This window comes from Patiria miniata, unplaced genomic scaffold (assembly GCF_015706575.1).
Source record: "Patiria miniata isolate m_02_andy unplaced genomic scaffold, ASM1570657v1 HiC_scaffold_25, whole genome shotgun sequence".
Taxonomy (NCBI): domain Eukaryota; kingdom Metazoa; phylum Echinodermata; class Asteroidea; order Valvatida; family Asterinidae; genus Patiria; species Patiria miniata.
In genome coordinates, this window is record NW_024037064.1 from 15,500,778 (window position 1) to 15,520,777 (window position 20,000).

Below are 20,000 nucleotides of genomic sequence, written 5' to 3' on the forward strand. Positions count from 1 at the left end.
TATCTATCATCAGGATAGGTGGTCCTCCAAGGATCCATCAGATTAAAATCGTCACACATTGAACGAAGTTCCTGGTGACCGATGTCGCAGGTGACAGAAGATGTACCTATTCTGTCCAGAGCAGAATTAAGTACACAATTAAAATCACCCGCCAAGATGAATGGACAATTCCCAGTAAAGTACTGGGAAAGATTATTGAAAAAATTCTTTTTATGAAGGGGGTCATTAGGAGCATAGACTGAAATCAGTCTAAAGCGACCACCTGACCCATCTAAAAAACAGCTAGCAATTCTCCCTTGCAAATCACTTTTAAAATCTGACAGTTTAAAAGAAGAACGTGGATTTAAAAGAATGGCAGTGCCACAAGAAGAAGAAGTACCGTAACTGGCTAAAATGTCCCCTTTCCACTCCGATTTCCAGAGTTGCAGATCTTCGGGGCCAGTTATATGGCACTCCTGCAAAAAACAAACGTCATAATCAAGACAAAGGTGAAAAACTTGGTGGCGCTTGTGAAATTCACGCATGCCATTTACATTAAGGGTAAAAATAGTAATCATTAGGTTAAAAAGGAAGAATGCCTGGAGAAATGCCATTTAATTAAGGGAAAAATTTATATGAATTTCTTGAAGAAACCCGCCTGTTTCAAGATGGCGTCAGCAGCGTGTCTCCGGCAAATGTGCCGGCTCCACCTGCCTGGCGTATATGCTTTGAACTTGCACCAGGGACACTTAAGTTGAGTAAGTGTGGTGTCCTTGTGCACCGATGAGGCATGTCTGACTAGGCCAGACCATGCGGGACAGGTAAAAGAACAGGACGAAACTTTGCATCTTGCTGGCTTGCTGATACCAGGGAGATTCAGCGAGCTAATATGTTTTGTACATTTTTCTGTCTTCACAGGGTCCACTCCATCGACCTCGTTGGCGGTGGAATCGCCCTCGGACTCGACATCCGACGAGTCAGATGACGAGCCAGAGGAGGAGGAGGAGGAGTAGGAAGAACCAGAAGAAGATACTGCTTTTTTCCCTTTTGGTTTTACCTGATCTTGCTCCATTGACGAGTCGCTGGAGCCAAAGAGATCCGAAGCAGAAGGAGCAGGTTTTTTGCTGGCAGGAGCGTCCGGCGGTGATCGGGTCCGTTTTGCGGAACCCTTTCTCTTCCGAACAACTCGAAACCCGTCGTCCTGAGCAGGGGCTACCACTTGTCTGCAAATGTTCCTGTCACATACGAGGGAGGGTGGACCATTTGTGCCCTTACAAAGGGCGCACTCGAGAACTCTGAAAGATTCAGGAAGAAGAGAACCTTTGCATGAAAAACAAACAATGCTAGAGTGAAAAGGCCCGGACATTTTCTTACACTTGGGACATTCTTTGGCGGGAAGTTGTTGTTCATCCGCCTCACTCACGCTAAGTCTCTCCCCTGCTGGCTGTGGTGGAGGAGGAGGAGGTGGAGCCGTAGTTGATTTACTCCATCCTCTCTCCGGTTGTACTTTTCTGGCGAAGGATTTGGGGCAGGCCCGAAAGCCATGCCCCTCCTCCTCGCAGATGGTGCATTTTGTACTATTTGGGCACTCATTTGCCACATGGCCGACCTGCAAGCATTTAAAACACTTTATGTTATTGCAATCTCGGGCATAATGTCCTTGTTGGCCACAACGGGCACAAGTTCGGACTTGCCCGGGATAGGAAATCCAGGCATTACGATCCCCTATCCTAATTACTGTTGGAATGGCGGAGGTCACCTTCATCCTGTACTGCCTGGTACCATTAAATACAGTGGGGTTGTCCCCATACGTGGTGAATCTCCCTGCGAGAACTTGGCCAAACTTGCCTAGGATGTTTCTAACAATGCTGTCATGGATGGCCATACTGACATAATGAACTGTAACAATGACAATGTCATTAAACTTGGTGACAGTGCACCCATCTATGTCTGCTACTTTAGGATAAAATTCCTTACAAACCTGAGCGGTCTTAAAAACAACTTCAAATTTATTCCCTTGTAAGGGCTGCATCGCCGACAAGTGTTGAGCTGCCTCAATGCCTATTCCTTTGAACTTGTCAAAGACCGACTTCGCTGACGTAACATCTTCAAACCTAACCTCCAAGGCCTTGTCTTTATGCCAGACGTCGGCCATGGTGATCTAGGATACTCTCTTCTAATAGTAAAATGGAAAAACAGAGAAAAATATAAGGCGTCAGTCACAGCTGCTGACTGACGAAAGAAGTAACAAAAATTAAGCTCCCGGGCTATCTGCGCGGGGAAAGGACGTTATGTATATACACCTGGAATAAGGGGCGTAGCTACTCGCTACTACTATAAAATTTACCCAAAAAAAAATGCTCCCTGAGCTACCTGCTCAGGAAAGAATTAAATGGAGTAATATACAGAATGGGGGCTACAGGGACTATATATATATCTGAGCAACTTGCTCAGATGGGACGGAAATGTACAAAAAAAGAAAGCCTATACTACGGTCCTCAAACAAAATGGCCTATAGACTACTATATAAGAATTACACGGGGCTACGCACTGCCACAGCCCCACGTAAAGCTACGGTATGGGAGCCGCACGCTGCTACGGCTCCGAACAAAAGACTAGAACAAAAGAGAACTGCAATAAAAGAAGGTGCTGTCGTGTGGCGTACTCCGCACACACGAGGCAGCAAAAAATGGAACTAAAAACCCTTCAAATGTCTCTCAAAATGCAAAATATGAAAAAATAAAGATGACTACAATAATCTATGTTCACTTATCTAACAGTTGGTGTAGGTTTGGTCTCAGGTGGGACCTCCACTCTCCAGTTTTTGAAGATAGATCACGGAGCTGCAAAAAAGGCGTTCTGGAAGAACAGATACTACACATGATCTTAGCCAAAAGGCCGAGAAGCGATAACGATTAATATTAAAACAATAGCGCGGAAAGGGATTATTCGTCTTGAAATACTGTTTGCTATTGTTCTTCTTATTATTTATTTTTGCCTTTTTTTGTTTCCTGGTGTGAAAACAAAAAAAAAGACTCCTGCGCGTCCACCGCAACTCAACGAAACCAGGGGAGAGAGAGATGAGCAAGAAATCTCCGGCTTTCTCAGATTAACAGAGACATATACATTCTTAAAAATATTTCTATCATGCATTTTCATACACCTCGATCATATTTCACCCAAAATCTTGTTGAAAAAATTAATCCAGACAAAAAATGGGATCAATGCATCAGTGAGCGAGAGCGTCGGCACTAAATGCCGTACGTACGATGTACCGGGACAAGCATATCAATAGATGGCGCCCTTCAACACTCCCGGTCATCGCGCCTCGGCGTTTCCCATCTGGGTATTTCTCAGGGCCTGCCAATGGGTCCCACATTAGGGGCGGGGAAATACTTCAGTTTGTCAGTAAGCTCCGTGGCCGAGTGGTTAGAGAGCACATGTAGAAAGTAATAGACCGTGGGTTCGAGTCCCAGCCTGCCGCTTTCCTTTAATTGCTTGGTTATTGTTTTGTTTTGTTATTTTTTCACTTACTTATTTCCCCTTTTTGTAATAATTACTATTTTATTTCATTGATTTATTGTTTATTTCGTCATGAAGTTATAAGAAGAAAATTCGAAAGAAAAGAAAACATTCGTCATACCGTTTTCATTTGCGCTTATAATACTTATGTATCAATATCAATGCGGTCCCGCGGGGAGTTAATTGAAGAGAGAGAAAGAAAGAAAAGAAACAAACGGGAAACAAATGTCAACGCACCATTATTTGTCCATTTTTGTAACCTTTGGTGAATAAGTCATTCACATTCTACATGAGGCAACATTTAAGACAATGCATATACATACATGTATGGCTAATGTACTCAGCCGGCCGGCCGGTCACATACGCAGTGCGTAAAATTTTGCATAATGATTAAGTTAAAGGACACAGTGGGAATTCTATCTGGAACAGTGTTCTATTGTTTATAAAAAAAATTAGAGAAATTGATTTCGGCTATGAGTGAAGGTAGAGGTGGAGTTAGACAGGCAGCGACAAATCTCTTTTTTGAAGGTTGTGGTGGCTCTGAAAAGAGCCTTTTGGGTTTGTGGATGCAAAGTAAGTTCTTTTCTTTACTTTGACACTTTGGCGGTCTTCTTGGGCAGAAGAACTTGCTGGATGTTGGGAAGGACACCACCCTGCGCGATGGTAACTCCGCTCATCAACTTGTTCAACTCCTCGTCGTTGCGTATAGCAAGCTGCAGATGGCGGGGATTAATTCTCGTCTTCTTGTTGTCTCGTGCAGCGTTTCCGGCCAGTTCCAAGATCTCCGCGGTAAGGTACTCCATCACTGCCGCAAGGTAGACCGGTGCACCGGCACCGACACGCTGGGCGTAGTTGCCCTTACGCAGAAATCTGTGAACACGACCCACGGGGAACTGGAGTCCCGCCCTGGAGGACCTGCTCTTGGCCTTGCTTCTTGCTTTGCCGCTCTTTCCTCGCCCAGTCATCTTGACAGTATAGTGACAGAAGATGAATGTACTCTGCAGTAAAGGTGGTGTGTGAATGAACCCACTTGGAAAACACAACACTAGTTATAGCGTTCTGGTGGATTGGCTGAAGCGTGCCAAGTAGCCAATCACGCGACACGGGCGTGCCCGTCGCACGGTTGGGTGCACCGCATCCATTTTGGACGCGGGGGACGAGGGAACAAAAAATTACAACTGTGTCATCGTCGTTCAAAGTAATGGAATCACTAGATAAAACACAGAAACATGCAACATTCTTACCTCCATTTTAAGACGTTTTATTGTTATTCCGCCGAAGAAGTCCCATGATCTTTCGACCAGCCTCCGCACAATGGCAGTGATTCGTTGCTCTCACGCGGCGGTTAAAACTGGCCTCGGTTTCTTGCTAGATATTTGTAACATCCCACAGACGAAATCCTAATTTATTTTTTAATAGTAACCCACTCAACAAAATGCAAGCACTCGTCCGGAGATTGAAAGAAATGACCAATTGAAAAAGGCTGTGGCATAAATTAAATTATGTGTTTACGACGACGACAAGACTCAGGGATTAACTTTAATCGCATTACCTCCCCTCGCCTCACGAAGGGTAAAAGCATATTAAAAAAAAAGAGAGAGAGTGAAAGGGACACAACAGAATAAAAAAAGGTTAGTTGTAAAACCTAAGAAATGGGCTGATCGGGCGAACTGAGCTGACTGGCAAATCTCTTTTTGGAAACTGTGTTGGCTCTGAAAAGAGCCGTTTGGTTTTGAAGCCTTCAAAATTTCTATTTTGAAGTCGTGTACTTGGTGACGGCCTTGGTGCCTTCGCTGACTGCATGCTTAGCAAGCTCCCCGGGAAGAAGTAGGCGTACTGCTGTCTGCACTTCACGGCTTGTGATGGTGGACTTCTTGTTGTAGAGAGCGAGGCGAGAAGATTCGCTGGCGATGCGCTCAAACACGTCGTTGACAAAGCTGTTCATGATGCTCATTGCCTTGCTCGAGATTCCGGTGTCGGGGTGCACCTGTTTCATCACTTTGTAGATGTAGATGCCGTAGCTCTCCTTGCGACGCCGGTGCCTCTTTTTGTTTGCGCTAACCGGACCCTTAGTATTTCCGGCCTTCTTCTGACCTTTTCCGCTAACTTTGGGAGCCATATTGGAGGACTTGGAATGTATCGGATCGTGAGATCGAATGAAAGACCAGCACGTCTTGGCCGGCTTTTATTGTGCACAGCTTGGATTCTGACCACCCATGCATCGTCCACTTTCCCGCCAGTGACCGCTAACCCATGCGTGAAGAAAGCGGTATGCGTGCATAGTTATACAATGCACGCACGGCACGACCCCCCCCCCCCCCCCCCCCTCCCCGGCAAGGGTATTTTTAGCCTTTTTCTCAGACTGACACGTGTATAAGTGTCCTTCTTAAATATTATTGTCTACTGAATTTCTGGGAAATAATAAAGTCATCTCCAGCGGAGGGCGAATTAATATGTCGTAGTGCACCAATACTTCTTTAAATGTTGTTTCCCCCTTATGCACCATCCATTTATAATGAATCATACAATGTAACGCAAAACCGACGAAAATAAGAGAACGAGTACCTGTAATTGTCAAAACAGATAGGAAATATATATCATTATTACCATGCCCATAACAATTCAATTTTGCCTGGAACACGTTTCGGATGAGGCATACGTATAGAACCCAAAAAGTGGAATGTATTTGGACAGAATATCAACAATAATAATTCGGAAAAAAATCAACGGCCCTTTATTCTTTATTTGAAGGAAAACTCAGGGATTGGACTTAATCTCTCTTTGAAGAAGTAGTGGCTCTGAAAAGAGCCGTTAGTTTTATTTCTTTTTGCGCACACAACGTGCTCAAGCTCGTTCACCCCGAATTCGGCGGGCCAACTGGATGTCCTTGGGCATGATGGTGACCCTCTTGGCGTGAATGGCGCACAGGTTGGTGTCTTCGAAGAGGCCGACGAGGTAAGCTTCGCTCGCTTCTTGCAATGCCATGACGGCAGAACTCTGGAATCGCAGTTCAGTTTTGAAATCCTGTGCAATTTCACGCACAAGTCTCTGGAATGGCAGCTTTCGGATCAGCAGTTCGGTGCTCTTCTGGTAGCGGCGAATCTCACGGAGGGCGACGGTTCCCGGTCGGTACCGATGGGGTTTCTTGACACCGCCAGTCGCCGGTGCGCTCTTGCGGGCCGCCTTGGTGGCCAACTGCTTCCTGGGGGCTTTCCCCCCGGTGCTCTTTCTTGCCGTCTGCTTGGTGCGCGCCATGGTCAAGGGTATGGTTTGATGAACGGTGATCACAACTGAGTGCAGATTGAGCGAACGGACCCCGCCTCTTAAGGCCGGCGCATAGCATCCTAGGTTGGAAGCCTAACAATGGGCTATCTTCCGATTGGGTGCTTCGGGGGCCAAGCGGAGACGCTTCAGTGATCACGATTTCCGTACGTTGAAAAAGTATAGACGTTAAATTTCAATCGAAAATGCTGCTTTTCCGAGCCTATAGTATTATGAGCCCTCGGCAACAGAATCCATTTGGGATCGTTGTGACTACAATATTTCTCCCACCCCCTACTTGGGATTAATTGAACCCCAATAAACACCCCCTCCCCCACCCCCTAAAAGAAAAGTGACAAACATACGGATTTCCCTGGCTGCTGTTTATGTTTGTTTTGTAATAAAGACAATAATCACACACACCCATTCGCGAACAAAATGTCACGGATCCCTCTATACGTTCCCCGCTATATCCTGAGACGAGCACCCAGTAATTATTACTTAATCGACTTTGACAAAAAATGGAGACCAGACATGTTTTACAGTGGAAATAGGGAGGGGAAAAGCAACTCTAAGAACACACATGACAAGGACAAGTGAAATCGAGTAAAATCAAGATTCAATCTCTTTTTTGAAATAGTGGTGGCTCTGAAAAGAGCCGTTCGGTTTGATTTTTGAATATGGTGTCTAGCCGCCGAAGCCGTACAGCGTGCGTCCCTGTCTCTTCAGCGCATACACCACGTCCATTGCAGTGACAGTCTTCCTCTTGGCGTGCTCGCAGTAGGTGACTGCATCGCGGATAACGTTCTCCAGGAAAACCTTGAGGACTCCGCGGGTTTCTTCGTAGATGAGCCCGGAGATACGCTTGACTCCTCCGCGGCGGGCCAGCCGACGAATGGCTGGTTTAGTGATTCCCTGGATGTTATCTCGGAGAACCTTGCGGTGTCGCTTGGCACCCCCTTTGCCTAGTCCCTTTCCTCCTTTGCCACGGCCAGACATGTTTGTGTCTCCTCAGTCGGTTGTAGATGATTCAATGGCCATCCCAGCCCCGGCGAGGCAACTTATAGGACATGCGCGGACGCGATATGAGCATGCGAAGCCATCAACTGTTACGGCGCCCTCTGGCGACCAATCGTGGCAGGAGCACTCATCCTGGGAAACAAACAAATCAGAAGCAAAACAAGGGGGAAAAGGGATAACAAATAAGAAAAGGAAGAAGATGCCTAGAAACATATTGCAACGAGACTCAAACAATACATTTATAACCAGACACAGAGGGGTCGTGGCCAAGCCTTTTTTTTTTTTTTTTTTTTTTACACCTTGAACGGAAATCAATGGAAACGCCAACATCATAATTTAACAAGACTTTACACACTTACTAATATTTACCGTAATTCAATGTGAAAGCCCTGTCACCAAAACGTCAAAAGAAAACGAACCTTTAACGACGGGGCACCGTAGTCAGAACCTGTTTTTGTATTAATTTATGTTCCCCGAAGGGAGTGGGCCGAATCCCGGATGTACTGCTATACCGGGCCAACCCGTGGCCGGGACGAGGCAAGCCTCTATTCCACGGCCCAAATCCAAAAATCAGTTTAATATACTGGCTGTTCAATGAACAGCGTTTCAGATATTAAGCTGAAAAGAACAGATACTTATTTTTTATGGCCCCCCCACAAGACCACGCTTGGGGGACCGGGCAGGCCGACCACGTCGGACCAAGCTAGTAGGGTTGCGAACCCTCCTGCCCGGGACAAAGACAACATACAAAGGCGACTTCACGCCTACACATATAACACAAAAAATGGCGACTTCACGCCGATACAAAGGCGACTTCACGCCTAAACTAAGGCAACTTCATGCCTGAACAAAGGCAACTTCATGCCTAAACAAAATCACCCATGCGAGGCAGAACACGGAAGACCGTCACTACGCAAGCCGGGGACCACTTCGGGGGAGGAGCCTTACAGACTCAAGGCTAAGTGCAATGCCGAGTCTGGACCACCTCCTGATGTTCCTGACCGAGACTAAGACCGATGTGCAATGATCTTAGCCAAAAGGCCGAGAAGCGATAACGATTAATATTAAAACAATAGCGCGGAAAGGGATTATTCGTCTTGAAATACTGTTTGCTATTGTTCTTCTTATTATTTATTTTTGCCTTTTTTTGTTTCCTGGTGTGAAAACAAAAAAAAAGACTCCTGCGCGTCCACCGCAACTCAACGAAACCAGGGGAGAGAGAGATGAGCAAGAAATCTCCGGCTTTCTCAGATTAACAGAGACATATACATTCTTAAAAATATTTCTATCATGCATTTTCATACACCTCGATCATATTTCACCCAAAATCTTGTTGAAAAAATTAATCCAGACAAAAAATGGGATCAATGCATCAGTGAGCGAGAGCGTCGGCACTAAATGCCGTACGTACGATGTACCGGGACAAGCATATCAATAGATGGCGCCCTTCAACACTCCCGGTCATCGCGCCTCGGCGTTTCCCATCTGGGTATTTCTCAGGGCCTGCCAATGGGTCCCACATTAGGGGCGGGGAAATACTTCAGTTTGTCAGTAAGCTCCGTGGCCGAGTGGTTAGAGAGCACATGTAGAAAGTAATAGACCGTGGGTTCGAGTCCCAGCCTGCCGCTTTCCTTTAATTGCTTGGTTATTGTTTTGTTTTGTTATTTTTTCACTTACTTATTTCCCCTTTTTGTAATAATTACTATTTTATTTCATTGATTTATTGTTTATTTCGTCATGAAGTTATAAGAAGAAAATTCGAAAGAAAAGAAAACATTCGTCATACCGTTTTCATTTGCGCTTATAATACTTATGTATCAATATCAATGCGGTCCCGCGGGGAGTTAATTGAAGAGAGAGAAAGAAAGAAAAGAAACAAACGGGAAACAAATGTCAACGCACCATTATTTGTCCATTTTTGTAACCTTTGGTGAATAAGTCATTCACATTCTACATGAGGCAACATTTAAGACAATGCATATACATACATGTATGGCTAATGTACTCAGCCGGCCGGCCGGTCACATACGCAGTGCGTAAAATTTTGCATAATGATTAAGTTAAAGGACACAGTGGGAATTCTATCTGGAACAGTGTTCTATTGTTTATAAAAAAAATTAGAGAAATTGATTTCGGCTATGAGTGAAGGTAGAGGTGGAGTTAGACAGGCAGCGACAAATCTCTTTTTTGAAGGTTGTGGTGGCTCTGAAAAGAGCCTTTTGGGTTTGTGGATGCAAAGTAAGTTCTTTTCTTTACTTTGACACTTTGGCGGTCTTCTTGGGCAGAAGAACTTGCTGGATGTTGGGAAGGACACCACCCTGCGCGATGGTAACTCCGCTCATCAACTTGTTCAACTCCTCGTCGTTGCGTATAGCAAGCTGCAGATGGCGGGGATTAATTCTCGTCTTCTTGTTGTCTCGTGCAGCGTTTCCGGCCAGTTCCAAGATCTCCGCGGTAAGGTACTCCATCACTGCCGCAAGGTAGACCGGTGCACCGGCACCGACACGCTGGGCGTAGTTGCCCTTACGCAGAAATCTGTGAACACGACCCACGGGGAACTGGAGTCCCGCCCTGGAGGACCTGCTCTTGGCCTTGCTTCTTGCTTTGCCGCTCTTTCCTCGCCCAGTCATCTTGACAGTATAGTGACAGAAGATGAATGTACTCTGCAGTAAAGGTGGTGTGTGAATGAACCCACTTGGAAAACACAACACTAGTTATAGCGTTCTGGTGGATTGGCTGAAGCGTGCCAAGTAGCCAATCACGCGACACGGGCGTGCCCGTCGCACGGTTGGGTGCACCGCATCCATTTTGGACGCGGGGGACGAGGGAACAAAAAATTACAACTGTGTCATCGTCGTTCAAAGTAATGGAATCACTAGATAAAACACAGAAACATGCAACATTCTTACCTCCATTTTAAGACGTTTTATTGTTATTCCGCCGAAGAAGTCCCATGATCTTTCGACCAGCCTCCGCACAATGGCAGTGATTCGTTGCTCTCACGCGGCGGTTAAAACTGGCCTCGGTTTCTTGCTAGATATTTGTAACATCCCACAGACGAAATCCTAATTTATTTTTTAATAGTAACCCACTCAACAAAATGCAAGCACTCGTCCGGAGATTGAAAGAAATGACCAATTGAAAAAGGCTGTGGCATAAATTAAATTATGTGTTTACGACGACGACAAGACTCAGGGATTAACTTTAATCGCATTACCTCCCCTCGCCTCACGAAGGGTAAAAGCATATTAAAAAAAAAGAGAGAGAGTGAAAGGGACACAACAGAATAAAAAAAGGTTAGTTGTAAAACCTAAGAAATGGGCTGATCGGGCGAACTGAGCTGACTGGCAAATCTCTTTTTGGAAACTGTGTTGGCTCTGAAAAGAGCCGTTTGGTTTTGAAGCCTTCAAAATTTCTATTTTGAAGTCGTGTACTTGGTGACGGCCTTGGTGCCTTCGCTGACTGCATGCTTAGCAAGCTCCCCGGGAAGAAGTAGGCGTACTGCTGTCTGCACTTCACGGCTTGTGATGGTGGACTTCTTGTTGTAGAGAGCGAGGCGAGAAGATTCGCTGGCGATGCGCTCAAACACGTCGTTGACAAAGCTGTTCATGATGCTCATTGCCTTGCTCGAGATTCCGGTGTCGGGGTGCACCTGTTTCATCACTTTGTAGATGTAGATGCCGTAGCTCTCCTTGCGACGCCGGTGCCTCTTTTTGTTTGCGCTAACCGGACCCTTAGTATTTCCGGCCTTCTTCTGACCTTTTCCGCTAACTTTGGGAGCCATATTGGAGGACTTGGAATGTATCGGATCGTGAGATCGAATGAAAGACCAGCACGTCTTGGCCGGCTTTTATTGTGCACAGCTTGGATTCTGACCACCCATGCATCGTCCACTTTCCCGCCAGTGACCGCTAACCCATGCGTGAAGAAAGCGGTATGCGTGCATAGTTATACAATGCACGCACGGCACGACCCCCCCCCCCCCCCCCCTCCCCGGCAAGGGTATTTTTAGCCTTTTTCTCAGACTGACACGTGTATAAGTGTCCTTCTTAAATATTATTGTCTACTGAATTTCTGGGAAATAATAAAGTCATCTCCAGCGGAGGGCGAATTAATATGTCGTAGTGCACCAATACTTCTTTAAATGTTGTTTCCCCCTTATGCACCATCCATTTATAATGAATCATACAATGTAACGCAAAACCGACGAAAATAAGAGAACGAGTACCTGTAATTGTCAAAACAGATAGGAAATATATATCATTATTACCATGCCCATAACAATTCAATTTTGCCTGGAACACGTTTCGGATGAGGCATACGTATAGAACCCAAAAAGTGGAATGTATTTGGACAGAATATCAACAATAATAATTCGGAAAAAAATCAACGGCCCTTTATTCTTTATTTGAAGGAAAACTCAGGGATTGGACTTAATCTCTCTTTGAAGAAGTAGTGGCTCTGAAAAGAGCCGTTAGTTTTATTTCTTTTTGCGCACACAACGTGCTCAAGCTCGTTCACCCCGAATTCGGCGGGCCAACTGGATGTCCTTGGGCATGATGGTGACCCTCTTGGCGTGAATGGCGCACAGGTTGGTGTCTTCGAAGAGGCCGACGAGGTAAGCTTCGCTCGCTTCTTGCAATGCCATGACGGCAGAACTCTGGAATCGCAGTTCAGTTTTGAAATCCTGTGCAATTTCACGCACAAGTCTCTGGAATGGCAGCTTTCGGATCAGCAGTTCGGTGCTCTTCTGGTAGCGGCGAATCTCACGGAGGGCGACGGTTCCCGGTCGGTACCGATGGGGTTTCTTGACACCGCCAGTCGCCGGTGCGCTCTTGCGGGCCGCCTTGGTGGCCAACTGCTTCCTGGGGGCTTTCCCCCCGGTGCTCTTTCTTGCCGTCTGCTTGGTGCGCGCCATGGTCAAGGGTATGGTTTGATGAACGGTGATCACAACTGAGTGCAGATTGAGCGAACGGACCCCGCCTCTTAAGGCCGGCGCATAGCATCCTAGGTTGGAAGCCTAACAATGGGCTATCTTCCGATTGGGTGCTTCGGGGGCCAAGCGGAGACGCTTCAGTGATCACGATTTCCGTACGTTGAAAAAGTATAGACGTTAAATTTCAATCGAAAATGCTGCTTTTCCGAGCCTATAGTATTATGAGCCCTCGGCAACAGAATCCATTTGGGATCGTTGTGACTACAATATTTCTCCCACCCCCTACTTGGGATTAATTGAACCCCAATAAACACCCCCTCCCCCACCCCCTAAAAGAAAAGTGACAAACATACGGATTTCCCTGGCTGCTGTTTATGTTTGTTTTGTAATAAAGACAATAATCACACACACCCATTCGCGAACAAAATGTCACGGATCCCTCTATACGTTCCCCGCTATATCCTGAGACGAGCACCCAGTAATTATTACTTAATCGACTTTGACAAAAAATGGAGACCAGACATGTTTTACAGTGGAAATAGGGAGGGGAAAAGCAACTCTAAGAACACACATGACAAGGACAAGTGAAATCGAGTAAAATCAAGATTCAATCTCTTTTTTGAAATAGTGGTGGCTCTGAAAAGAGCCGTTCGGTTTGATTTTTGAATATGGTGTCTAGCCGCCGAAGCCGTACAGCGTGCGTCCCTGTCTCTTCAGCGCATACACCACGTCCATTGCAGTGACAGTCTTCCTCTTGGCGTGCTCGCAGTAGGTGACTGCATCGCGGATAACGTTCTCCAGGAAAACCTTGAGGACTCCGCGGGTTTCTTCGTAGATGAGCCCGGAGATACGCTTGACTCCTCCGCGGCGGGCCAGCCGACGAATGGCTGGTTTAGTGATTCCCTGGATGTTATCTCGGAGAACCTTGCGGTGTCGCTTGGCACCCCCTTTGCCTAGTCCCTTTCCTCCTTTGCCACGGCCAGACATGTTTGTGTCTCCTCAGTCGGTTGTAGATGATTCAATGGCCATCCCAGCCCCGGCGAGGCAACTTATAGGACATGCGCGGACGCGATATGAGCATGCGAAGCCATCAACTGTTACGGCGCCCTCTGGCGACCAATCGTGGCAGGAGCACTCATCCTGGGAAACAAACAAATCAGAAGCAAAACAAGGGGGAAAAGGGATAACAAATAAGAAAAGGAAGAAGATGCCTAGAAACATATTGCAACGAGACTCAAACAATACATTTATAACCAGACACAGAGGGGTCGTGGCCAAGCCTTTTTTTTTTTTTTTTTTTTTTTACACCTTGAACGGAAATCAATGGAAACGCCAACATCATAATTTAACAAGACTTTACACACTTACTAATATTTACCGTAATTCAATGTGAAAGCCCTGTCACCAAAACGTCAAAAGAAAACGAACCTTTAACGACGGGGCACCGTAGTCAGAACCTGTTTTTGTATTAATTTATGTTCCCCGAAGGGAGTGGGCCGAATCCCGGATGTACTGCTATACCGGGCCAACCCGTGGCCGGGACGAGGCAAGCCTCTATTCCACGGCCCAAATCCAAAAATCAGTTTAATATACTGGCTGTTCAATGAACAGCGTTTCAGATATTAAGCTGAAAAGAACAGATACTTATTTTTTATGGCCCCCCCACAAGACCACGCTTGGGGGACCGGGCAGGCCGACCACGTCGGACCAAGCTAGTAGGGTTGCGAACCCTCCTGCCCGGGACAAAGACAACATACAAAGGCGACTTCACGCCTACACATATAACACAAAAAATGGCGACTTCACGCCGATACAAAGGCGACTTCACGCCTAAACTAAGGCAACTTCATGCCTGAACAAAGGCAACTTCATGCCTAAACAAAATCACCCATGCGAGGCAGAACACGGAAGACCGTCACTACGCAAGCCGGGGACCACTTCGGGGGAGGAGCCTTACAGACTCAAGGCTAAGTGCAATGCCGAGTCTGGACCACCTCCTGATGTTCCTGACCGAGACTAAGACCGATGTGCAATGATCTTAGCCAAAAGGCCGAGAAGCGATAACGATTAATATTAAAACAATAGCGCGGAAAGGGATTATTCGTCTTGAAATACTGTTTGCTATTGTTCTTCTTATTATTTATTTTTGCCTTTTTTTGTTTCCTGGTGTGAAAACAAAAAAAAAGACTCCTGCGCGTCCACCGCAACTCAACGAAACCAGGGGAGAGAGAGATGAGCAAGAAATCTCCGGCTTTCTCAGATTAACAGAGACATATACATTCTTAAAAATATTTCTATCATGCATTTTCATACACCTCGATCATATTTCACCCAAAATCTTGTTGAAAAAATTAATCCAGACAAAAAATGGGATCAATGCATCAGTGAGCGAGAGCGTCGGCACTAAATGCCGTACGTACGATGTACCGGGACAAGCATATCAATAGATGGCGCCCTTCAACACTCCCGGTCATCGCGCCTCGGCGTTTCCCATCTGGGTATTTCTCAGGGCCTGCCAATGGGTCCCACATTAGGGGCGGGGAAATACTTCAGTTTGTCAGTAAGCTCCGTGGCCGAGTGGTTAGAGAGCACATGTAGAAAGTAATAGACCGTGGGTTCGAGTCCCAGCCTGCCGCTTTCCTTTAATTGCTTGGTTATTGTTTTGTTTTGTTATTTTTTCACTTACTTATTTCCCCTTTTTGTAATAATTACTATTTTATTTCATTGATTTATTGTTTATTTCGTCATGAAGTTATAAGAAGAAAATTCGAAAGAAAAGAAAACATTCGTCATACCGTTTTCATTTGCGCTTATAATACTTATGTATCAATATCAATGCGGTCCCGCGGGGAGTTAATTGAAGAGAGAGAAAGAAAGAAAAGAAACAAACGGGAAACAAATGTCAACGCACCATTATTTGTCCATTTTTGTAACCTTTGGTGAATAAGTCATTCACATTCTACATGAGGCAACATTTAAGACAATGCATATACATACATGTATGGCTAATGTACTCAGCCGGCCGGCCGGTCACATACGCAGTGCGTAAAATTTTGCATAATGATTAAGTTAAAGGACACAGTGGGAATTCTATCTGGAACAGTGTTCTATTGTTTATAAAAAAAATTAGAGAAATTGATTTCGGCTATGAGTGAAGGTAGAGGTGGAGTTAGACAGGCAGCGACAAATCTCTTTTTTGAAGGTTGTGGTGGCTCTGAAAAGAGCCTTTTGGGTTTGTGGATGCAAAGTAAGTTCTTTTCTTTACTTTGACACTTTGGCGGTCTTCTTGGGCAGAAGAACTTGCTGGATGTTGGGAAGGACACCACCCTGCGCGATGGTAACTCCGCTCATCAACTTGTTCAACTCCTCGTCGTTGCGTATAGCAAGCTGCAGATGGCGGGGATTAATTCTCGTCTTCTTGTTGTCTCGTGCAGCGTTTCCGGCCAGTTCCAAGATCTCCGCGGTAAGGTACTCCATCACTGCCGCAAGGTAGACCGGTGCACCGGCACCGACACGCTGGGCGTAGTTGCCCTTACGCAGAAATCTGTGAACACGACCCACGGGGAACTGGAGTCCCGCCCTGGAGGACCTGCTCTTGGCCTTGCTTCTTGCTTTGCCGCTCTTTCCTCGCCCAGTCATCTTGACAGTATAGTGACAGAAGATGAATGTACTCTGCAGTAAAGGTGGTGTGTGAATGAACCCACTTGGAAAACACAACACTAGTTATAGCGTTCTGGTGGATTGGCTGAAGCGTGCCAAGTAGCCAATCACGCGACACGGGCGTGCCCGTCGCACGGTTGGGTGCACCGCATCCATTTTGGACGCGGGGGACGAGGGAACAAAAAATTACAACTGTGTCATCGTCGTTCAAAGTAATGGAATCACTAGATAAAACACAGAAACATGCAACATTCTTACCTCCATTTTAAGACGTTTTATTGTTATTCCGCCGAAGAAGTCCCATGATCTTTCGACCAGCCTCCGCACAATGGCAGTGATTCGTTGCTCTCACGCGGCGGTTAAAACTGGCCTCGGTTTCTTGCTAGATATTTGTAACATCCCACAGACGAAATCCTAATTTATTTTTTAATAGTAACCCACTCAACAAAATGCAAGCACTCGTCCGGAGATTGAAAGAAATGACCAATTGAAAAAGGCTGTGGCATAAATTAAATTATGTGTTTACGACGACGACAAGACTCAGGGATTAACTTTAATCGCATTACCTCCCCTCGCCTCACGAAGGGTAAAAGCATATTAAAAAAAAAGAGAGAGAGTGAAAGGGACACAACAGAATAAAAAAAGGTTAGTTGTAAAACCTAAGAAATGGGCTGATCGGGCGAACTGAGCTGACTGGCAAATCTCTTTTTGGAAACTGTGTTGGCTCTGAAAAGAGCCGTTTGGTTTTGAAGCCTTCAAAATTTCTATTTTGAAGTCGTGTACTTGGTGACGGCCTTGGTGCCTTCGCTGACTGCATGCTTAGCAAGCTCCCCGGGAAGAAGTAGGCGTACTGCTGTCTGCACTTCACGGCTTGTGATGGTGGACTTCTTGTTGTAGAGAGCGAGGCGAGAAGATTCGCTGGCGATGCGCTCAAACACGTCGTTGACAAAGCTGTTCATGATGCTCATTGCCTTGCTCGAGATTCCGGTGTCGGGGTGCACCTGTTTCATCACTTTGTAGATGTAGATGCCGTAGCTCTCCTTGCGACGCCGGTGCCTCTTTTTGTTTGCGCTAACCGGACCCTTAGTATTTCCGGCCTTCTTCTGACCTTTTCCGCTAACTTTGGGAGCCATATTGGAGGACTTGGAATGTATCGGATCGTGAGATCGAATGAAAGACCAGCACGTCTTGGCCGGCTTTTATTGTGCACAGCTTGGATTCTGACCACCCATGCATCGTCCACTTTCCCGCCAGTGACCGCTAACCCATGCGTGAAGAAAGCGGTATGCGTGCATAGTTATACAATGCACGCACGGCACGACCCCCCCCCCCCCCCCCCCCTCCCCGGCAAGGGTATTTTTAGCCTTTTTCTCAGACTGACACGTGTATAAGTGTCCTTCTTAAATATTATTGTCTACTGAATTTCTGGGAAATAATAAAGTCATCTCCAGCGGAGGGCGAATTAATATGTCGTAGTGCACCAATACTTCTTTAAATGTTGTTTCCCCCTTATGCACCATCCATTTATAATGAATCATACAATGTAACGCAAAACCGACGAAAATAAGAGAACGAGTACCTGTAATTGTCAAAACAGATAGGAAATATATATCATTATTACCATGCCCATAACAATTCAATTTTGCCTGGAACACGTTTCGGATGAGGCATACGTATAGAACCCAAAAAGTGGAATGTATTTGGACAGAATATCAACAATAATAATTCGGAAAAAAATCAACGGCCCTTTATTCTTTATTTGAAGGAAAACTCAGGGATTGGACTTAATCTCTCTTTGAAGAAGTAGTGGCTCTGAAAAGAGCCGTTAGTTTTATTTCTTTTTGCGCACACAACGTGCTCAAGCTCGTTCACCCCGAATTCGGCGGGCCAACTGGATGTCCTTGGGCATGATGGTGACCCTCTTGGCGTGAATGGCGCACAGGTTGGTGTCTTCGAAGAGGCCGACGAGGTAAGCTTCGCTCGCTTCTTGCAATGCCATGACGGCAGAACTCTGGAATCGCAGTTCAGTTTTGAAATCCTGTGCAATTTCACGCACAAGTCTCTGGAATGGCAGCTTTCGGATCAGCAGTTCGGTGCTCTTCTGGTAGCGGCGAATCTCACGGAGGGCGACGGTTCCCGGTCGGTACCGATGGGGTTTCTTGACACCGCCAGTCGCCGGTGCGCTCTTGCGGGCCGCCTTGGTGGCCAACTGCTTCCTGGGGGCTTTCCCCCCGGTGCTCTTTCTTGCCGTCTGCTTGGTGCGCGCCATGGTCAAGGGTATGGTTTGATGAACGGTGATCACAACTGAGTGCAGATTGAGCGAACGGACCCCGCCTCTTAAGGCCGGCGCATAGCATCCTAGGTTGGAAGCCTAACAATGGGCTATCTTCCGATTGGGTGCTTCGGGGGCCAAGCGGAGACGCTTCAGTGATCACGATTTCCGTACGTTGAAAAAGTATAGACGTTAAATTTCAATCGAAAATGCTGCTTTTCCGAGCCTATAGTATTATGAGCCCTCGGCAACAGAATCCATTTGGGATCGTTGTGACTACAATATTTCTCCCACCCCCTACTTGGGATTAATTGAACCCCAATAAACACCCCCTCCCCCACCCCCTAAAAGAAAAGTGACAAACATACGGATTTCCCTGGCTGCTGTTTATGTTTGTTTTGTAATAAAGACAATAATCACACACACCCATTCGCGAACAAAATGTCACGGATCCCTCTATACGTTCCCCGCTATATCCTGAGACGAGCACCCAGTAATTATTACTTAATCGACTTTGACAAAAAATGGAGACCAGACATGTTTTACAGTGGAAATAGGGAGGGGAAAAGCAACTCTAAGAACACACATGACAAGGACAAGTGAAATCGAGTAAAATCAAGATTCAATCTCTTTTTTGAAATAGTGGTGGCTCTGAAAAGAGCCGTTCGGTTTGATTTTTGAATATGGTGTCTAGCCGCCGAAGCCGTACAGCGTGCGTCCCTGTCTCTTCAGCGCATACACCACGTCCATTGCAGTGACAGTCTTCCTCTTGGCGTGCTCGCAGTAGGTGACTGCATCGCGGATAACGTTCTCCAGGAAAACCTTGAGGACTCCGCGGGTTTCTTCGTAGATGAGCCCGGAGATACGCTTGACTCCTCCGCGGCGGGCCAGCCGACGAATGGCTGGTTTAGTGATTCCCTGGATGTTATCTCGGAGAACCTTGCGGTGTCGCTTGGCACCCCCTTTGCCTAGTCCCTTTCCTCCTTTGCCACGGCCAGACATGTTTGTGTCTCCTCAGTCGGTTGTAGATGATTCAATGGCCATCCCAGCCCCGGCGAGGCAACTTATAGGACATGCGCGGACGCGATATGAGCATGCGAAGCCATCAACTGTTACGGCGCCCTCTGGCGACCAATCGTGGCAGGAGCACTCATCCTGGGAAACAAACAAATCAGAAGCAAAACAAGGGGGAAAAGGGATAACAAATAAGAAAAGGAAGAAGATGCCTAGAAACATATTGCAACGAGACTCAAACAATACATTTATAACCAGACACAGAGGGGTCGTGGCCAAGCCTTTTTTTTTTTTTTTTTTTTTTTACACCTTGAACGGAAATCAATGGAAACGCCA

The 20,000-nt window shown here is 46.2% G+C and overlaps 1 protein-coding gene, 2 non-coding genes and 1 pseudogene across 3 annotated transcripts; all 4 read right to left on the reverse strand.

The window, feature by feature from the left end:
• Positions 1-528: 528 nt before the first annotated feature.
• On the reverse strand, positions 529-2,891 carry LOC119733384. Its single transcript, XM_038206964.1, has one exon. The coding sequence runs from the start codon at positions 2,132-2,134 to the stop codon at positions 611-613; it is 1,524 nt and encodes a 507-aa protein (XP_038062892.1). The 5' UTR covers positions 2,135-2,891; the 3' UTR covers positions 529-610.
• On the reverse strand, positions 2,677-2,889 carry LOC119733558 (annotated as a pseudogene).
• Positions 2,892-8,259: 5,368 nt separating the features above from the next.
• On the reverse strand, positions 8,260-8,444 carry LOC119733510. Its single transcript, XR_005271877.1, has one exon. It is a non-coding gene; the product is annotated as a U2 spliceosomal RNA (small nuclear RNA).
• A 5,760-nt stretch (positions 8,445-14,204) lies between these two features.
• Positions 14,205-14,389, reverse strand: LOC119733511. Its single transcript, XR_005271878.1, has one exon. It is a non-coding gene; the product is annotated as a U2 spliceosomal RNA (small nuclear RNA).
• Positions 14,390-20,000: the final 5,611 nt, after the last annotated feature.

Bases quoted from the DNA above. Each gene is read 5' to 3' on its own strand.
- LOC119733384 (XM_038206964.1), bottom strand. From the start codon at position 2,134: ATGGCCGACGTCTGGCATAAAGACAAGGCCTTGGAGGTTAGGTTTGAA.